General features: G+C 37.4%; 1 protein-coding gene and 4 long non-coding RNA genes across 7 annotated transcripts; 2 read left to right on the top strand and 3 right to left on the bottom strand.

Moving 5' to 3' along the window:
- Positions 1–1,030: 1,030 nt before the first annotated feature.
- LOC124315252 (protein fem-1 homolog C-like) lies at positions 1,031–6,313 on the bottom strand. Of its 2 annotated transcripts, none has more exons than XR_006911485.1 (4): positions 6,070–6,313; positions 5,893–6,005; positions 5,738–5,831; positions 1,031–1,042 (listed from the first exon to the last, which is right to left on the bottom strand). XR_006911485.1 is itself a non-coding variant. In XM_046780793.1 (4 exons), the coding sequence occupies exon 4, from the start codon at positions 5,642–5,644 to the stop codon at positions 4,040–4,042; it is 1,605 nt and encodes a 534-aa protein (XP_046636749.1). In that variant the 5' UTR covers positions 5,645–5,672; positions 5,738–5,831; positions 5,893–6,005; positions 6,070–6,228; the 3' UTR covers positions 3,891–4,039. The 2 variants fall into 2 exon arrangements, 1 of the variants encoding a protein (XP_046636749.1); XM_046780793.1 differs by lacking the exon at positions 1,031–1,042 and adding an exon at positions 3,891–5,672 and having other exon boundaries at positions 6,070–6,228.
- Positions 6,314–9,827: 3,514 nt separating this feature from the next.
- On the bottom strand, positions 9,828–11,021 carry LOC124315796. Of its 2 annotated transcripts, none has more exons than XR_006911688.1 (5): positions 10,653–11,021; positions 10,319–10,511; positions 10,101–10,256; positions 9,983–10,032; positions 9,828–9,912 (listed from the first exon to the last, which is right to left on the bottom strand). It is a non-coding gene; the product is annotated as an uncharacterized LOC124315796 (long non-coding RNA). The 2 variants fall into 2 exon arrangements; XR_006911689.1 differs by having other exon boundaries at positions 10,666–11,021.
- Positions 11,022–15,779: 4,758 nt separating this feature from the next.
- On the top strand, positions 15,780–17,046 carry LOC124315690. The gene is made up of 5 exons (XR_006911545.1): positions 15,780–15,894; positions 15,971–16,155; positions 16,229–16,386; positions 16,457–16,944; positions 17,032–17,046. It is a non-coding gene; the product is annotated as an uncharacterized LOC124315690 (long non-coding RNA).
- Positions 17,047–17,250: 204 nt separating this feature from the next.
- Positions 17,251–18,963, bottom strand: LOC124315689. The gene is made up of 9 exons (XR_006911544.1): positions 18,849–18,963; positions 18,588–18,772; positions 18,357–18,514; positions 18,128–18,286; positions 17,973–18,057; positions 17,809–17,910; positions 17,666–17,753; positions 17,457–17,532; positions 17,251–17,393 (listed from the first exon to the last, which is right to left on the bottom strand). It is a non-coding gene; the product is annotated as an uncharacterized LOC124315689 (long non-coding RNA).
- On the top strand, positions 17,260–17,752 carry LOC124315775. Its single transcript, XR_006911662.1, has 2 exons — positions 17,260–17,386; positions 17,449–17,752. It is a non-coding gene; the product is annotated as an uncharacterized LOC124315775 (long non-coding RNA).
- Positions 18,964–20,446: the final 1,483 nt, after the last annotated feature.

Genomic DNA, 20,446 nt, shown 5'->3' with positions numbered 1-20,446 from the left:
CAATCAATTTCCGACCTGTTCATTCCAAATTTTCAATAGCAGAATTAAAAATCAAAAATGTGTTCAAATATTTTTACAACCCATAGCTTAATTTAAATATTTTCGCAAAAATGTAATAAAAAGAAAACAAGGTAGGTCAACACCACCAGATAAAGAAGAAATTCCAATTTTTCCGTTGTTTCGTGGGCTTCCGCCTAGTGTAACTATGCCACAAAGCCGTACGATAATTAATGACAAACACCGGATTTAAGAAGCATTTGTCAACAACAGCCGAAAAGTCTTCGCATCTTTCATCTTCATGTCGATAATTACGAGTCCGAGTGAGTAAGTAGCTATGCTTCCCAGGGGAATCGAACACAACTACCATACAATCTGTGATAAGTCACGACGACTTAACAGACTCACCCACATGACTCCATACATAGTTATGCAAATTTTGTGGTTTCTATGACATGATTGGCAGCTGTAGAATCTGGCGTGTCGATATTTAAAAAATCTGTTACACACTTAAAACTTAATTATGTTGGAAAAATACAACCCTTAAAGCTAATGTGACATTCGTTGTCGGAGGTTCCTCTGAAAGTCTGTGGCGGCGCCTACACCTTTAAAGCGATTGATATAAGCCCTGCCATTAATCAACAAACGATAATAATGAACTTTAAATTTTTCCGATTCCAGATCGATCAAGCGAATATGATTCTAGCGTGTGACACGCAACTTCAAAAGCTTCCAAGCTTCGAGACGCGAAACGCAAGCTTCCAATAGTCGATCGCCATCTGGTGGCAAGAGGTTTTTTAAAACCAACAATTACATGTAGCAACATTTAGATTCCACAACGTTGTCTTCATTTTGTTTTTATTCTTTTATTCCTACATCCTGTTAAAATAAGTTAAAACATCAGAAAATCTAATCCTTAATCCCAATATTAACTTTAGATAAGCACAATTTAGGTTATGAAATTAAAATTACATCAACAAAACATAGAAATTAACCAAAAAAACTCGTATTATTCTCACTCTCAGGCGAAGAATGTAATGCTGTTCTTCCTGATGCTGTTACTAAAAAAACAAACTGAAGTACAAGGCAACAATAATCCCCCATCCCCCAATAATTTAACATGAGAACTTGTCATCGCTTTTAGCTGGACGAGCTGGCTGCGCAAGGAATATCGGTCACGTAGTCAACATTCAACAATAAACATCGTCTTCACATCCAGTTCCGACCAACGTTGCATGTAGGGAGCAAAGACCTTTCTTTTTCTTTGACAAGCAAGATGCCTTTTGTAAGTTCTATCTGATAATCTCTCGAGGAGAATGATTGCCCAGTTAGCAACGGATTCGTTTGTAATATCCTTGGAAGACCCTGGGAAGACCCCGGAAGAATTGAGGAAACAAAAAGTGTTGATCAAGTTTGACTTATTACATGTTCGGCACCATCAAGGATGAATCTCGCCGCTCATGAAACGTGGACATCCCATTCATATGAGTCGTACGAAGGACGACAGAGACAGCACAGCAAGAGAGAGAAAGCAATTTTCATTAATGTACAAAACTTTTCGTCAATCTTTCCTTGATCTTTCGAGTCCTGAGTGGTACAATCACCCTTGTACCTTAGTACGTTGCTTTATCAGTTCGCCAGCAAATAGTGTTTGCCAGAGAGTAAATGACGTTCACCATGACCGACCATGACTATAGGCTTTTTAAGGCTATATAACAACTTTGTTTAGTTACGTGATTGTCAGTTTGTAATACTTTGTTGTGGGAGTAATTTTAATTGAAAATAATTTATTTATGCTTAAAATATACTTAATCATCATCGTTTCTTTAAGGCAGAAAATTAAGAACGCCCAAACTTTAGGATTAAGTGTGTTTTAAACGAAATCCAAAATTTGGCAAAAATCGAGAATTTTCCTGAACAAAATTTTCGAAACCGGAAGTACGAATACGTAAAACAAATAACATGAACTTTACCACACATTTTACGAGGATCACGAATATGTGGTTCTTTTGCTCCTCGAATGAATATTTACTGAACTACTGACTGAAATGAGCAAACCGGAAGTAGGAAAAAAACTCATTATAAAAAATCTAACAAGTGAGAATTGTTGGAGGAATAGTTATCGTCAGTTTCCACTAAAAAATTTCCACGCAAGAGCTGCCGATAAATGTTTAAAGAGATTTGCAAAGTAACTGAAACTGACTGTTTTGACAGCTGAAAATTATCGAAAAGCCATCTAGCGTTAGAAAAAAGAAACGTCTACGTAACACACTACACTTCTTTTACGCGCAAGAAGGGCCTGATTTTGGAATTACTACACTGACAGAGAGTTTTACGCAAATAGATAACTAGTAGATAATCTACGAAAATAAGTCAATTGTCCGGTACCTGGCCATAATCCCGTGGTGAGTGACTGCAGGACACAGCAACCGAAGTGATCCAACTCGCCAGTGAAGCAAGAAAAGTTGCTTTGCAGTATAAGAAGCACTGAAGCTGGATGAGCGTACGGAAATAAGGATAGAGCATGATGGAAGTCCCTCTTCTTTCATGGAAAATTATCAGCATTGGCTTAAGGATCTCTTACGTACTCTGTAACAATAAAATGCATTATATTAATGAAAATATAACAGTTAATAAAGCATATCAATCATTACCTTTTCTAAGATGCACACTGAAATGTTCATGATGAAAAAACCGTAAAAATGGGAATCACAGTAACCAACAGCATTACTCCACATGTTAAGATAAATTTCCTGATGCTAAAGAAAGTGTCATGAAGTATATTGTAACTTAGCTTGGTGATAGATGGTATTGATGCTTACCTTTATCATATGCTGGGTGACGAATTTAGTAGGGCATTTGACTTTCAACAAGCAGATCTGGTACATGTGCATACACATAGCAGGCTATTCACTTCACACGCTTCATGTCTCTGAAACTCTAAGTGGGAATGGGACAAGGAAATTCTCTATATTATTTACAAATAGACATACATTTACTTATGAGAAATAAAACAATACCTATCTCTTAGCTGTATTCCCTTCTAAGCAGAAGTAAAATCATCCATAACAACACACATGCTGTTGCAGGGTACTCCACCAAAAATCGTGAGATTCAGAAAGGATCCTATGTTCATGTGCAAGGATACCTATGTTATAAGAAAATCTGAATCATAATGGTCTGGTAGTAGTAATGGGAAAATACCTTAACTCTGCACATTTGTATTCCACTATATGTGTGCTTCAAACATTAGTTTTAGGCTTTTGACAGCATGATGGGTCTATTGGATGGAAAGGGACTGAGCGCTAAGTCAACTTGCTGGAATGACTGACAGTATGCATCTAGAATTTGGATAAATAAGTTGGTACAGTATAAAAATAAGGAAACTAGGTCAAGATAAACCTACAAAAGATACAAAGTTCAATTTGTTATTTAAAATCACAGGAATATAAGTATTGGATAGCAACAATTTGTTTCGCCCATTCCGCCTCAATTTCACGATGTAGGAACAACAATGGCTACACTGGCGACATCTAAAAATGAGTTTTAATCTTAAGTTAGTTGCAGATCAAAGGGTGAAAGGGCTACGGCAAAAATTGGCGAAATCTATCGTCAGTATGCAAAAACTCCAAAAAGACACCAGAAATATTTAAATTTAAGTTTTTTCTTTGCCTTTATAAAATAACATGAAATCTTGGTATTGTGTTAAAAGAAATAATAGGTATTTAATTGAGGGGGAAGTTCTACTAACATGACAACGGCATGTTCTTTTCGCCTTAAAAAAATTTAAGTGCGGAAGTGATCATACTGATCAACTTAAAAAAAATATTGTTGGTGCAAAAAGTTGAAAACAAAGAACAAAATGCAAGAAATAGATCTAAAAAATCAGATAATAAGCTATAACATGTTTTATTTCTCCACAAGCAAAGGTTGATGTTATCTGATGCAACGAAAGACATACCGTGACAATAGTATACGACAAATTTTGGTACATTTCATGTAGACGCCAAAAAGGAAAACAATTCAATTCTATCGAAACGAACTAGTGCTGCAAAACCATAGACTGCAGGGTCACCGGTAAACATTCACAGGGGAGTTGATTCCTTCGAACTTCTTTCGCTGCAAGGCAAGATAACGGACGAACACCCTGCGAGAAATTGCCTACCAGTCGGCTTAAATCAGCATCTGGATAGCTCGAAAGAGGTTTTAGACACTCCAATGCTGATTGGCCACTTAGATTGACTTGATCTTGATGGAATCTTCCATCAAAGATAACTCGAACGATGGCAGTGAAATTTTCAGCACGAGTAGAGTACGAAGGATCGTCCCACGAATGAGATGACGTAAGTTCACTATTTGCCAGCAGATGAAGAGGGCTGCAGCGTTGTTGATCTACAGCGTTGGGATCCGCTCCTGCTTTCAGCAACAACTTGATCAGCTTGAACTCGTTGGGTGTTCCTTGGTGCGACGTGCATACTAGAAGCAAGAGGTTTGGTTTTTGAGATACCCGCTTGAGTTCAAAAATGTTGATGTAGATTGCTAGCTTATTCTTCAATTGTTTCTTTTCAGTCTTCGATTTCGGAATTGACACCAGCAATTTGAGAATAACAAGAATCAGCTGTGAAATTTCTTCAAGCTTGTCGGCTTTTGATAGTATCGTCCATGTTTCATTAATTTGGATTTCGTCGTCTGGGGCGATATCATGAAGTTTCAACTGGTATAAGAAACAAAAGTTCAATGTCTCCATCAGATGGTCGAATGTCAGTATTGAATCAAGTTCGGATATATCAAGGAGATCAAATACGTTGAATAGTTCAGTGAACGTAGAATGGACTACGTCTTGGGACTCCACCGGATGACGTACCAGATTACGCATGAACTCAGTAGTGCCGAATAGCTCGAAGATGTAAAGGCATAGAGCAAAACACCGAGAACTTTTCGTCTGGGGTCCACTCCAGATGCGAGCTGCAAAATTGCAAACATTGAAGACCAGATAGTTGTTCGGAAAGCGGTGAAACTTCTTCAAAAGACGTCCACCGACTATTATCGCCTGAGCAACCCAGTGAGTTCGCCTCGCTCCAAGTAAATCTTCTAAATCCTTTACAGTTGAAAATTCACATTTGTTCCTTAAAGCGAGTTTCTCCCATTCAGATTGGGTCAAGGGAGTCTTCGGAATGGCATTGGCGTCTCGCAAATTCGTGGCTTCATACCAGCAAGCTAGCCCGTATCTTCGTACTTCAGAATCCCCACAAAATACGCACGTCGCGCCAACAGCCTCTAGTAGGTCGATGAGCTGTTCAATGCTGAGTAACATTAAACGTTGTGAGTCAGATGTTTTTTTTGTTATGAAGACGTCGATGTTGGGGGACTTCTTGACGAAGAAAGCGATGATCTTGTGAGCAATAGTTGGGTCAAATAATTGAGGAATGAATACGAATGCGTGCTTTACATCCAACAAGCAGTTGTTGGCTATTATCGTTTGTAGTCCATCTTCGACTAAGTCCTTCAAGTTGTCCACAGTCTTGTTTGACATTTCGAGCATAAAAGGATCAATCTTCCTTTTCTTACAGAGACTACCATGTTCATCACATTCAGGATCTTCCTCGGCTTTCCTTTTTTTAGCCATGTTCGTCTTCTTTCTTCCCATGCTTTAGCTAGGTTGAACCCTCTGTAGTCTGTAATGTTCAGAGAAGTAACATTTTTAGTACACATACAATGAAGAATTTCATTAAAGGAATACCTGCTGATTTGATGAATAAATAAAATAAATCCCAGTTCAATGAAGAAAAATTAGAAGCAGGCTTCAAACACGGTGGGAAATGAATTCGATTCTTCTACAAGTTTTTACAAAAACTATGTTATTTTTAATACCAAATTAGGAGAATAAAGGTTTACCGTGTTGGTGTTGGAAGAAAGTTAATCTTTAGTAGAAACAAATCCCAGAGTTCTGCGAGGAATATCAATTGGAAGCAGTCTTCAAAACTTAGGGGAAGATGAACTGGATTCTTCTACCAATTTTACCAAAACTAGGTTAGTAATTATGTACTAAATAATGAGAAAATAAAAGCTTACCGTGTTTATGTAAGAAGAAAACAATTCTGTGGTGGAAAATTTTAAAATTTACGAAATTTCAACTAAGATTCTGGAACGTATTGTCGACGTCTGTCCAGAATGAGTGCGAGAACATTTCTAACGGTTTTTTTTTTAATGCTCAACTTATTTCTGGATGACTGTAGTCCCCCTGGTGGCTGAATTTGAATTTTAAAACGTTGCCAAATTATTTATTATTTATTTTTTCATGCAATTTTTCCGTTGTTTTGTTTCACTGTGTTTTCAAATCTATTGATTAACTGCTCTTTGAATGTGATGCGAGTTGTGAACTTAATGAAAGTAAATGAAGACCAAATGCTGTAATTAAAACTCTTACAAAACACTGACGGCGAAAAGAGCTGATAAATTATCTGCCGTTTCCCTCTTTCTGACAAGAAATGTCCCCGGCTTCAAGTTCAAGGGCACTCATTGATCCTGCAAACTTTTTAAGTAAATAATAAAAATTAAATCAGACAATTTAGATAACTTAAACATCAGAATATATGTATACCACAATTGAGATTTTAGATACTCTTTAGGCTGAAGTGATTGCTTAACCTGCTGAGCAATAGCTAATGTTTCGAAAGCTCTACTTCAGTCCGGCTTGATGATTCGCCCGATTGAGACGATAAATCTAACGACTGCATTTCGTGAATGCCCGATTCTTGCTCAAAATCCGACATTCTGCTCCGATCCGCATCGTTACTCAAAATATCTTCATTTATCGCTTCATCAGAGCACCTCTGGGAAGATTCCAAACATTGTTCGTGAAAAGACTTTCCGCATTTTGAGCATCGATAATCCTACTCCAAATAAAATATTTAAAACCCGTAGTAACTTGTAAAAATTGATTTAGCTCCGATTTAGCTATATCTAATCAAGAAACCCTTTGAGCAATTGGTAGCAAAAGTGACAGTCCACAACAGAGAAGAGAATGTCTGAAGTTCGAACTTGTGCATGGATGCATCGGTACTATATCTAACCATGGATGGAGCCCTATAATAGATTGTAAAAGAATCTGCTAACAGCATTTCCACTACGTTACATCCCAAGTTTGAAACTCTCAATCCATTTCAGTCGTTCCTCATGGGTCTTGCTGTAAAAGGTGAAACTTTTCAGATTTTCTTTTGGTCCTTGAATCTGCCAAGAACTTGTCGACGGAATTGTCGGATCTTCGAAAAAAAAACAGTCAAACTGACGTGTTCATCGATGATGGAGCAATTTTGCAGAAAAAGATGGAACTGGTAGGAAAACTGTTCAACGCGTGATAATTTTCTAAGATTTCTTTATTCAATCATTTTTAAAATATTTAGACTCGATTATATTATTATCAATACTATTATCCAGCTATACTCTTGCCCGAACTAGGAGTACAAAAAATAACCGTCCGGCTGAAGAGGAAAATTTGGTATTTTATTTTTTGATTACTGTCATTTGCCGTTGAGCTACTGACTCTCAATAAACCTTCTGTGCAGAAACGTCCGAATGATGTTATGGGGGTCTACTAAACCTCTAGTCACATATTGTTGACTAGGTATTTTTCTAAAGCACAAGCGACAAGAGCGTTTGGTGTTTATTAGCACGTGAAATAATATAAATTTACTTGAACGTGTTCTAATGATTGTATCAGGGTCTTCGAACGTGCACGTTCGATTTAAATTCAATTCGATTTTAAAAAATGGCTCTCCATTAACCTAAATTTTTTTGTAAAAACAAAATGATTTAGTCGAAAACATTTCAAGACATCAGGAATGAGGAGCTGCCACATTAGTTTTATGCTATTTATTGACCTTCAGAGAAAATACGATAATTATGAAATGATTTAGACGTAATTTCACTTATTCAGACACTTAGTCGGCTAAACCTGCTAGTTAGTGGGACAGATAATTTGATAAGGGATAACTTGAAGAACTATACTGACAGAACTGTTCTACCGACAAAAATTCAATTAGTACCATTGAGAAATAAAGTCTCGCATAACATGACAAATGACAGAAGTCAGTTATTATGCAATAGCTCAAAATTACTTTTAAAATGTTACAAAAGAATCCACTGTTGGCAAGCTTCAACAAATTTTAAAAAAAGTTCAAAAATAGGGAAAAATAGACTTAATTGAAAATTCTACAAAAAGATAAGGAAAGGGTCTAGTCATCAAACAACTAAATCTGTAGCCTTACGGTTAGAAACTAGATCAAAATAATTACTTTGGTTGTTTGCAAGTGTTTCTGACGAAACGTTCAGCAGATGTTCAGGTAGAGACGACTTTTTGGCACAATGTAATGTACAGCAGTTTCAGGCTACATAATCTGAAAATTGCCAAGTAGAAATATAAATTAAGATATAAGTTATATTACTCTTAAATTAAAAATAATAATAATAATAAATCCCTACGGGAAATTATCCTTAACAAAAAACAAGGTCATCAGTCACAATAAAAAAAACACAACATAAAATAAAAACAAATGACAAACGGAAGCCGCCCACAAAACTTATGAAAAAACAATTAATTTCCGAAATTTGAAATTTCCAATAGCAGAATAAAAAATGTGTTCATAAATTTTTACAACCCATAGCTTAATGTAAATATTTTCGCAAAAATTGAATAAAAATAAAACAATTTAGGACAACACCACCAGATGTAGAAGAAATTTCAAATTTTTCCGTTGTTTCGTGGGCCTCCGCCTAGTGTAACTATGCCACAAAGCCGTACGATAATTAATGACAAACACCGGATTTAAGAAGCATTTGTCAACAACAGCCGAAAAGTCTTCGCATCTTTCATCTTCATGTCGATAATTACGAGTCCGAGTGAGTAAGTAGCTATGCTTCCCAGGGGAATCGAACACAACTACCATTCATTCTGTGATAAGTCACGACGGCTTAACAGTCTCACCCACCTGACTCCATGCATACTAATGCAAATTTTGTCGATTTTATGACATGATTGGCAGCTGTAGAATCTGGCGTGTCGATATTTAAAAAAGCTGTAACACACTTAAAACTTAATTATGTTGGAAAAATACAACCCTTAAAGCTAATGTGACATTCATTGTCGGAGGTTCGTCTGAAAGTCGGTGGCGGCGCCTACACCTTTAAAGCGATTAATATAAGCCCTGCAATTATTCAACAAACGATAATAATAAACTTTAACATTTTCCGAATCCAGATCGATCAAGCGACTAGAAAATGATTCTAGCGTGTGACACGCTACTTCAAAAGCTTCCAAGATTCGAGACGCGAAACGCAAGCCAAAGCATCCAGTAGTCGATCGCCATCTGGTGGCAAGAGGTTTTTAAGACCAACATTTACATGTGGCAACATTTAGATTCCACAACGTTGTCTTCATTTTGTTTTTATTCTTTTACTCCTACACCCTGTTAAAGTAAGTTAAAACATCAGAAAATCTAATCCTTAATCCCAATATTAACTTTAGATAAGCACAATTTAGGTTATGAAATTAAAATTACATCAACAAAACATAGAAATTAACCAAAAAAACTCATATTATTCTCACTCTCAGGCGAAGAATGTAATGCTGTTCTTCCTGATTCTACGGCTAAAAAAAACTGAAGTACAAGGCAACAATAATTCCCCCCCCCCAACAATGAGATGATCCTCATGGATTTTGTTCTCAGCGCCGCACTCTGCGCCGCACAGCCTCGCATCACTCGATTCTTCAGTCTGATTCTGATATGATATTTAAATCAGAAATAAAAGACAATTCGTCAACTTTATTTAATTCTCGTGGGACAACGAATCGTAAAAGGACGCGGACCATAAACGATGACGATAAATGTTGAGGTCTTTAGTCACCAAAAATATTTCCTGGAAATAATCCAGCTAGCTGTAGTCAATTAAATTAAAAGGAAGAATCCACTTTTCCATATTTCTTTACCAGTTAATGAGTAGAAATTGCAGGGCATGCCAGCACACAGTTGAAAGTACCTGATTAAGAACTGTACATATTATTCATGGGAAAGAATGGCCCTGTACAATAAATAATAAATAATTACATGATTTGACTTAATCACTTTAAAGATGGTAAAACCAGAAAGTTTGAATGTTTGCCTGAATTCCATATAAGACATTTTTCATTTGTATTTGGCCTGCTAACTTTCTCAGTTTCTCAGCCAGGACACTACAATAGCAATGGCTGAAACTCCATTAACCTGGTTGCAAATAGTTATTAGCATTAAAATAACAGTGGTAATAATGTTGGAAAATAGTTCACCTTCTTTGTGAGTTGCTTGCAAAATGTAATGCAATGGAAAAGCATTTCACCAATAGTTTCAACTTTCAAGAAAAAATTGGAAGCATATGAAAACAGCTGAAACTCTGACAGTCTTACATGAAGTTCTGGTCCCAGCTGTCCTTGTCATGTTTCTTGCAAGAAAAACCGGATGCTTCTCTTTCACTCTTTCAGTCTGATACACAAAAGTTTACCACACAAAATTTCAATTAGATATATTATTATTATTAAAAAATAATAATCAAAACCACTGTCAAAATGATGAATTCAATAAAGGCCATGTATAGTTATAACTAAATATAGTATTATAACTCACAGAAGATCTGTACCGATAAATACAGTTGAAAGAAGCTGATGTTCAAAGTTGTGGTTACTACGAAATATTCAGGAACTTGTTGTGAAAACAGAGAAAGTCGATGATCCATGATGTAATCCGATGAGGCAATAGTCACCAATATCCGACAGTTCGTTCGACGGCGACAGTCACAATATCTAGCCAATGTAGAATAGTAGAATGATGAGATGTGTGTAACAGTATAAAACTATTATGGCGAGCAGTGTACAATTGAAGACTTGCTTAAATGAAATTGCGATAGAATTGGGTAAGCAAAAACAGATTAAAACAAAGAAGCAAAAAGCAAACATAAATTTTGACATTTTGACATTGTTGATCTTCGCCATTGCCATGTTGGGCTCACAACTGCCATCTAGAGTCAATAATAATTCTTTTTTAAATTTTGTACCGGAACCATGGTGTATTAGTATGGTGGGGGAACTAAGGAACTTATGGTTGGAATCGGCTATCTCGGCTGAAGCCAGTGGTCGCACCTGATCAGCGCTGCCTGGTGGTCAATTGGGTGAACTATGGACTATAAACGGTCTGAAAATTTTCTAAGTCCGATTGCACATTGCTTGTGTACTTATAAAGCTATGAAATCGTAAAAAAAGAGTCAAAAACAGCAATTAAGTATTATTTTTCAAGCTTTGATTATTTTAAAATTAATAGAAAAAAAAATGAAAAAAAAAATACTTGACGACTATGGGAACCGAACCTTAATACTTTAGAGTACCAGAACGGGACTCTAGCCACTGTAACAACCAGCTGATGATAAGAGTTGTAAATTTCAAAAAGATATACTATTTTTCAGACGAATTTACAAAAGAAATTAGTATCTTGGTTCATAGAGGGCACCAAAGAAGTGCGACCAGCCCTGCAATTGGCTGTTAAGGATTTCGACTTTTCCACTAAGCTCCGCCTCTTGTCCGGGAACTGGCTTCATTCGAGATAGCCGATTCCAACCAAAGTTCCCCCACCATACTAATACACCATGGCTCTTGCCCGGGGAAAGGATAGGGAATTTGGCAGATCCTCTCGCCTTCATGGGGCAGGATTCAAGTTTACAGGCCTTAACCATTAAGTAGGCCATGGTCTCAACTACTGAGCGGACATGAAATTTGGTTATTTAGATTGTTATTAGATTTTTGGATTCCTCGGTAAATTTCTAACAAAAGACAGATTTTGACCAAAATCATGAATTTTCATGAACAGTTCAGGGAAAATCTCTCAATTTTGGACGATTTTCCGATATTTTTTACCTAATATTTTCTGAAATTAAACGTAAATTAAACGAGGATGTAGAAAACAAAAAAAAATTCTACTTTAAAAAAGGTAATGAGAATGTCTACCTTTTCCAAACCAAAATCTCTTGATTAAATTTTACAGCAAATTTAATACTTTCCTGAAAATATGATGAACGGCGAACTCTCGAACAACACATTTCTCGTGAACCACTCAACCGGGCGCGAAATTATGGCTAGCTTGCCTTCACTGTGAAAGAATTCTTCACATTAAGAGATGTACAAATAGACCTTTAAGATAGAAAAGCAAGCTTATCAGCTCGCCGCGAAGGGATAGTCGTAAGCCAGTTGAAAACTGTATAGATTGAAAAATTCAGGGCCTATTGTTTTAAAGTCAGACTTATTCACAATTCACACTTTTCTTATCAGACTTTTTGGTCTTAAAAAGGGATTTTTCTGTAACAGTTCAATATCCTTGCAAGTTATTTACGTTTAGTTTGCTCAACTTATATTTTCCTATTTTTACAAATAAAGTTCAATAATTGAATTTAAAAATAACCATCTTTTAGTCAAATAACTGCAAAACATAAATGCAAATCTGGTTATAGCGTCATGATTGGGACATCAATTATTGCGTCATAGGAAAGGAAAGAATGAAAAAAGAGGGGACCAGACTTCCTTTCCTCCCTTTTCTTCCCTCGGGCACGATTTACCCGAAAAGCCTATTACTATGCCACATGGGGCGAGCCAAAATAAAATCTCCTGTTCACGGCACCCCTTCACACTGCAACGCGCCGCTAAGGGGTCGGCTTGACCCATACCTTTGGATCTTATAAGGTCTATACAGACGCAAATTAACTTTACGTTTTCTGAAGGAGAAGACAAGTTTAGTCATCCTGGCTGTAGAAAAACATGTTCAAGGCTGAAACAACATGTTCCAAAAACCTGTCATCATCGCCAGGTTATTCACCAACTTAAATGGAAAGCAGATAATGATGAATCCAAAGTTAATTGTTATCTGCATCTTTTATACGAACATTAAACACATCGGCGATACGTTATTCGCAAAGCCTTGTCTACGCTAAAGTTAAGAAAATGAAGATTATTCAACACACACATGTAATATAAGAAATTGCCGATAAGTGGTACAGAAAACAAATAAAAATTAATTGGAAATTACCTAAGAATTCATCATTAGAAAAACTAAATAAAGAAGCATTTCCCAGTAGTTCTCCCCCTTCAGGACCGCCCCTACCGCCAAGTAAGGCAAAGCTTCCGGAGCTCGCCGAAAGGAGCAGGGCAGTCGAAAAGGAGGAGTATGGGGGAAAAAGTCGACTGCTGGACTTTACACAGAGTGGCCCATCTCCTCAATTACGTTAACAAAAAAATTTATAAATTTAAATATCTCATCTTCAACGCCTCTAACCCACTTTTCTCAACGTTTTGCACTTCCGTTTCAGCCCGTGCAATCTCTTCTCGCAAGAAGTTTTGCAAGATCGAGGCGCTGAACGGTAACGCGTGTGGAGCGCATCATAGGGACCCCAGGTGAAGTAGAGTCTTCCATTTCTTTTACAGTGTAAGTACGAAGATACGGGCTAGCTTGCTGGTATGAAGCCACGAATTTGCGAGAAGCCAATTCCATTCCAAAGACTCCCTTGCCCCAATCTGAATGGGAAAAACTTGCTTTGAGGAACAAACGTGAATTTTTAACTGTAAAAGAATTGGAAGACTTACTTGGAGCATCCTAGATATACCAAATAAACGAATTGATTAAATTACGTTACCAAAAAATTTTATAAATTTAAATATCTCATCTTCAACGCCTCTAACCCACTTTTCTCAACGTTTTGCACTTCCGTTTCAGCCCGTGCAATCTCTTCTCGCAAGAAGTTTTGCAAGATCGAGGCGCTGAACGGTAACGCGTGTGGAGCGCATCATAGGGATCCCAGGTGAAGTAGAGTCTTCCAATTCTTTTACAGTGTAAGTACGAAGATACGGGCTTGCTTGCTGGTATGAAGCCACGAATTTGCGAGAAGCCAATTCCATTCCAAAGACTCCCTTGCCCCAATCTGAATGGGAAAAACTTGCTTTGAGGAACAAACGTGAATTTTTAACTGTAAAAGAATTGGAAAACTTACTTGGAGCGAGGCGAACTCACTGGGTTGTTCAGGCGATAATAGTCGGTGGACGTCTCTTGAAGAAGTTTCACCGCTTTCCGAACAAATTTCTGGTCTTCAATGTTTTAAATTTTGCAGTTCGCAACCGGAGTGGACCCCGGACGAAAACTTCTCGATGTTTTGCTTTATGCCATTACCTCTTAGAGCTATTCGGAACTACAGATTTTTTGCGTGATCTGGTACTTCATCCGTTGGAGTCGCAAGACGTAGTCCATTCAACATCGCGGATGTCAGCAGCGGCGGAAGGGTCTTCATCAGAAGATGATTCGGACGAAGACGATAACATCAATCTCCTGGCTGGAAGCTTTCTGCGTACTTTTGGAGACTCACAATCATCGCCATTTGCCTATATTGATTGGCGGAGATATAGGACCGGTCGAAATAGGCCCCGACGAAATAGGCCCGGCAAATAGGACCGGACGAAATAGGACCCTACGAAATAGGCCCACTTTTAAAATATTTTTAAAGCGGTCCTATTTCTCCGTCAAAGTGGGCCTATTTCTCCCAATTATTTCTAAGTTCCATAAGGTACTCTGAAATATTTTCAAAAAAATTTTACCGACTCTGCATGAGCGAGAAGGCGGAATATTCAACGACGGATCCGCCACCGCTTATATTCATTGCCGTAGCTCAAACCACGATGAGTGAATTCACACATTGCCGTTTCGTTTTTCACATGTTAGGTAGCTGATTTCCGTCTTTATTTTTTTATGAACGTATTCCCCTTGATCTTAACTGTAAAATTCATTTTTTACAAACGTCGTTTTCACTTATTAACTATCGCTAATTAAAAAAAATGAACAAATTTTCGTGTTTTCTTCGCCATTTATTTGTTCCGTAGCTCGATCCCCCCTTCAGCGGCTCAGCCTTGAACGCGTCTCTCCCCTTCAGCGGCTCAGCCTTGAACGCGTCTCCCCCCTCTACCTATGCCAGTACTCAGGTGAAGTAGGAAATGAACATGTTTGATGAAATAAATTATTTCAAACATATCCATAACAATTTCATGTTTTTTAAAGCAACAAACGCATATCACTTTTAAGTTTATTGTTTTATGGGGCTGACGCGAGGTGCTGCTCAAGCCGGCCAGAAGTGTGGTCGAGCGGGAGAGGCTGCACGCACTCATGGGAGAGGGGTGAGTGAAGGGGGGTTTACCTGGGCCATACCATACACGCCCATGTTTTCCCTTCTCTGTGTATGTTAACGGGTAGTCTAGTGGTTAGCAACTCGGGCTATGAATCTCAAACGCCGGTGTTCGAATCTCGGCCATGTCGATAAAGAATTTTGTTTACAAAATATTTTAGAAAAATTAATAGCTCAACAGCATAAAGCGGTGTGGAACTATCCTGGCGAAATTGATCGTTTTTTGTTTTTTTAATTGATGATATATACATTAATTGATTTAATATACAGCACGAAAAGGAAATTTCTATTATAGTTGAATACCAAATGCGGTTTTGAAGACTTCCATCTATCGGTGATAGTAGCGTCACTAGCGTGGTTCAATAGCGTCATGAAGATGGCGTCATCTGCTCATCGTCAACTTCAGCGTTTAATTTACAAATAAGAAATAGAAATCTTATAAAAAAATTAAAATAGCTTCAACATGTGTACATTTTATTTTTAATCATTTTAAAATTTGAATTGCAATTTTCGTTACATTTGATCTGTAAGAATTCGATTCTGAATCATTTTCATTTCAAATCGATTCACACACATAGCAGACGCTAACACATCAAGCGTCATCAATAGCGTGGTCTGTGGTGCAATGCTATCGCTGGAGTAAGGCGTTTACCTTCAATTCGGGTATGTTAGAGAACTCTTATCATGTTATTTTCAATCTTTAGTTTCTAATATTGTAATTATCAACTTGTGTGGATAGGTAGCGTCATGATTGGCCTACCCTGATGGCGTCATGATCGCTGCTGATTGCCTTTCAAATAGGTTTTCAGCATTCTGCTTACACCTTTGGCATAGAGTCACATATTTCACAATCCAACATCAATTGGTACCAACAGCAGCCCTTCTCTCCATCATCCAGAAGGGTCTGAGATCAGTGTTGGAGATGTGTGTGACAATTTTAATATGATGAAATTTATCTACCACCAAATTTTTACTCTTTTATGTTTTTGTTTTCCAGGATGGTTCGGAACAACCCATGGAAAGCTTATCACTCATTGATGCTGTGATGCCTGATGTTGTTGCAAGTCGTTAACAGCAAACACAGAACAATCAGAAACAAAAGTGGTAAGACAGAACCACCAAATTCCAATGGAGATGAACCCATGCATTCCTATCGTAAGATAGTCAATACTTTTTTTTATCCCCTGAACTGCTTACTTATTTTCCCTTCAACTATTTAATGAAGGCTGGGAAGAGGAAACAGGAGTAGAGATACCTGCCAGCAAATCTACTGTACTTCGTGGCCATGAATCTGAAGTTTTCATCTGCGCCTGAACCCAACAACTGATTTATTGGATTCTGGCTCTCGGATTGTGACTCTTCTGAAGGTACCATCAAAGAGAGAGAAAGACATCAGATGAATATCGAGGTTATTCAGACTTACAATCACTGATTTTAAATTACTATCCTGTTTATTGAGTATACAGTTTAATAATACCATAAAACATCAGACCACCTAAAAATCATGATTGGGGGAAATTCAAAAAATAAAACGCAAAAAATAAACTGATTTTTAAAACATTATCTTATTTTTATTGACAAATCAAATCAAAATTTTTTTATCAACGTCAAAACAGAATATATACCAGCTCAACGTCCCACAATCGAACGGTCGAGTCAAACGAAGCGCTAGAAAAAATCAGATTCATGTTTGGGTTTTTTGTTCCAAGGCCGGTAGGACTACATTTTTTGGTGTAAATTTCCTTATTGTTTGCTTGCGAATCATGAACACAAGTGTCTTGTTTCATGGACCACATCTAGGAAAAGGATCGGAGACATTTGATTTGATAGTATTTTGACAAGAATGAACTTGCACTTTATCTTGAGCGTCATATCGTCAGAACAGGAAGCCAAAAAATTACCCTAAGGATCCCACTTGATAGCGTTTACTTCATTCTAGAGAAAAAACAAAAATATTTCTCTTTTAATCATTCACAAATTCGCAAAAGAAATTCGAATATTGTTACCGTATGTCCTTGGAAAGATTTGGTTGGAAGACGTAAAGCTATCACAGAAGCTTCTCTCACACGAGAAAATCAAGGCCCATAGGAAGAAGGAGACACAGTTGAAGAACTCCATCCTTTTTGCTTTATGGACACGGTACCAGGATAATGAGGTAATAACTGAAATGATTCAAATAATTGTTAAATAACCATATCAATCTATAATTATTATTAGTTATCAACCGTGGAACTACTGGAGGAAATAGTGTTAGAACTGAAAACCTCATTCCCAACTGTAGTCACTGACCATCCTTTAAACCTGAATGATGAAAACATAGATAATTATGACATGTCATTTGTGAGCGATGATGAAATGTAAACTTAACATTCAACTGATTTTTAAAACATTATCTTATTTTTATTGATGTATAAAATGTATTGGCACTGGTTACCTGAATAGCATTCAGGTTCCCAATCTTTTGCCTTGTCAATTGTTTCCGTCTTTCTTTAAAACTTCTCTTCAGTTATCCCAGCAAATACCTTGAAATGAAATAAAATTAAAACAAATCGAATGAAATAGTAAAACCAAACTTACACTTCCGTCAAAAGCACTTGCTCCAACTTTATCGCCCCGAGAATTCCAGCAAACTTCAAAAATGCCTCCAGTTCCTTTGTAGCTGTGTAACAATTGCCCAGACTAAGAATAGTTGAATGAAGATGTAGTTTGTTTTTGTTTTAAACTTGGAAACTATTAAATACCTGAGTAGACCAGCTGTGTACACATTAGTCAAAGCTACCAGATGCTAGGTATTTGCCATCGGATGAAAATGCACATTCCATCACACTAAAAAAAAAAAGAATTCTGTTATTACACAGCTAACTATTTGGCGCTTTAGTTATAAGAAAAAACATACCAGTCAAGTGAGGTGACATCTTTGTTGCTCGGAACTTCAGTTCCACCCTTCTGAATGTTGTTGGGTTCAAGCGCAGACAGATGAAAACTTCAGATTCATGGCCACGAAGTACAGTAGATTTGCTGGCAGGTATCTCTACTCCTGTTTCCTCTTCCCAGCCTTCATTAAATAGTTGAAGGGAAAATAAGTAAGCAGTTCAGGGGATAAAAAAAAGTATTGACTATCTTACGATAGGAATGCATGGGTTCATCTCCATTGGAATTTGGTGGTTCTGTCTTACCACTTTTGTTTCTGATTGTTCTGTGTTTGCTGTTAACGACTTGCAACAACATCAGGCATCACAGCATCAATGAGTGATAAGCTTTCCATGGGTTGTTCCGAACCATCCTGGAAAACAAAAACATAAAAGAGTAAAAATTTGGTGGTAGATAAATTTCATCATATTAAAATTGTCACACACATCTCCAACACTGATCTCAGACCCTTCTGGATGATGGAGAGAAGGGCTGCTGTTGGTACCAATTGATGTTGGATTGTGAAATATGTGACTCTATGCCAAAGGTGTAAGCAGAATGCTGAAAACCTATTTGAAAGGCAATCAGCAGCGATCATGACGCCATCAGGGTAGGCCAATCATGACGCTACCTATCCACACAAGTTGATAATTACAATATTAGAAACTAAAGATTGAAAATAACATGATAAGAGTTCTCTAACATACCCGAATTGAAGGTAAACGCCTTACTCCAGCGATAGCATTGCACCACAGACCACGCTATTGATGACGCTTGATGTGTTAGCGTCTGCTATGTGTGTGAATCGATTTGAAATGAAAATGATTCAGAATCGAATTCTTACAGATCAAATGTAACGAAAATTGCAATTCAAATTTTAAAATGATTAAAAATAAAATGTACACATGTTGAAGCTATTTTAATTTTTTTATAAGATTTCTATTTCTTATTTGTAAATTAAACGCTGAAGTTGACGATGAGCAGATGACGCCATCTTCATGACGCTATTGAACCACGCTAGTGACGCTACTATCACCGATAGATGGAAGTCTTCAAAACCGCATTTGGTATTCAACTATAATAGAAATTTCCTTTTCGTGCTGTATATTAAATCAATTAATGTATATATCATCAATTAAAAAAACAAAAAACGATCAATTTCGCCAGGATAGTTCCACACCGCTTTATGCTGTTGAGCTATTAATTTTTCTAAAATATTTTGTAAACAAAATTCTTTATCGACATGGCCGAGATTCGAACACCGGCGTTTGAGATTCATAGCCCGAGTTGCTAACCACTAGACTACCCGTTAACATACACAGAGAAGGGAAAACATGGGCGTGTATGGTATGGCCCAGGTAAACCCCCCTTCACTCACCCCTCTCCCATGAGTGCGTGCAGCCTCTCCCGCTCGACCACACTTCTGGCCGGCTTGAGCAGCACCTCGCGTCAGCCCCATAAAACAATAAACTTAAAAGTGATATGCGTTTGTTGCTTTAAAAAACATGAAATTGTTATGGATATGTTTGAAATAATTTATTTCATCAAACATGTTCATTTCCTACTTCACCTGAGTACTGGCATAGGTAGAGGGGGGAGACGCGTTCAAGGCTGAGCCGCTGAAGGGGAGAGACGCGTTCAAGGCTGAGCCGCTGAAGGGGGGATCGAGCTACGGAACAAATAAATGGCGAAGAAAACACGAAAATTTGTTCATTTTTTTTAATTAGCGATAGTTAATAAGTGAAAACGACGTTTGTAAAAAATGAATTTTACAGTTAAGATCAAGGGGAATACGTTCATAAAAAAATAAAGACGGAAATCAGCTACCTAACATGTGAAAAACGAAACGGCAATGTGTGAATTCACTCATCGTGGTTTGAGCTACGGCAATGAATATAAGCGGTGGCGGATCCGTCGTTGAATATTCCGCCTTCTCGCTCATGCAGAGTCGGTAAAATTTTTTTGAAAATATTTCAGAGTACCTTATGGAACTTAGAAATAATTGGGAGAAATAGGCCCACTTTGACGGAGAAATAGGACCGCTTTAAAAATATTTTAAAAGTGGGCCTATTTCGTAGGGTCCTATTTCGTCCGGTCCTATTTGCCGGGCCTATTTCATCGGGGCCTATTTCGACCGGTCCTATATCTCCGGCTTCCCCTATATTGAACAAAATGAAAATCGAATTAGAAAAACAATGTGACTTGTAAGTGAGATATATATATAAATATGTTGCATACCTTGGTGGAAGACGATTCAGCGGAAGGTACATTGGAATGTAATGGTGGAAAGTGGAAGGCTCGGCGG

The sequence above is a fragment of the Daphnia pulicaria genome, chromosome 11 (assembly GCF_021234035.1).
Source record: "Daphnia pulicaria isolate SC F1-1A chromosome 11, SC_F0-13Bv2, whole genome shotgun sequence".
Taxonomy (NCBI): Eukaryota; Metazoa; Arthropoda; class Branchiopoda; order Diplostraca; family Daphniidae; genus Daphnia; species Daphnia pulicaria.
Note: the sequence above shows the minus strand (reverse complement) of the source record. Positions and strands in the feature narration are given on the sequence as shown.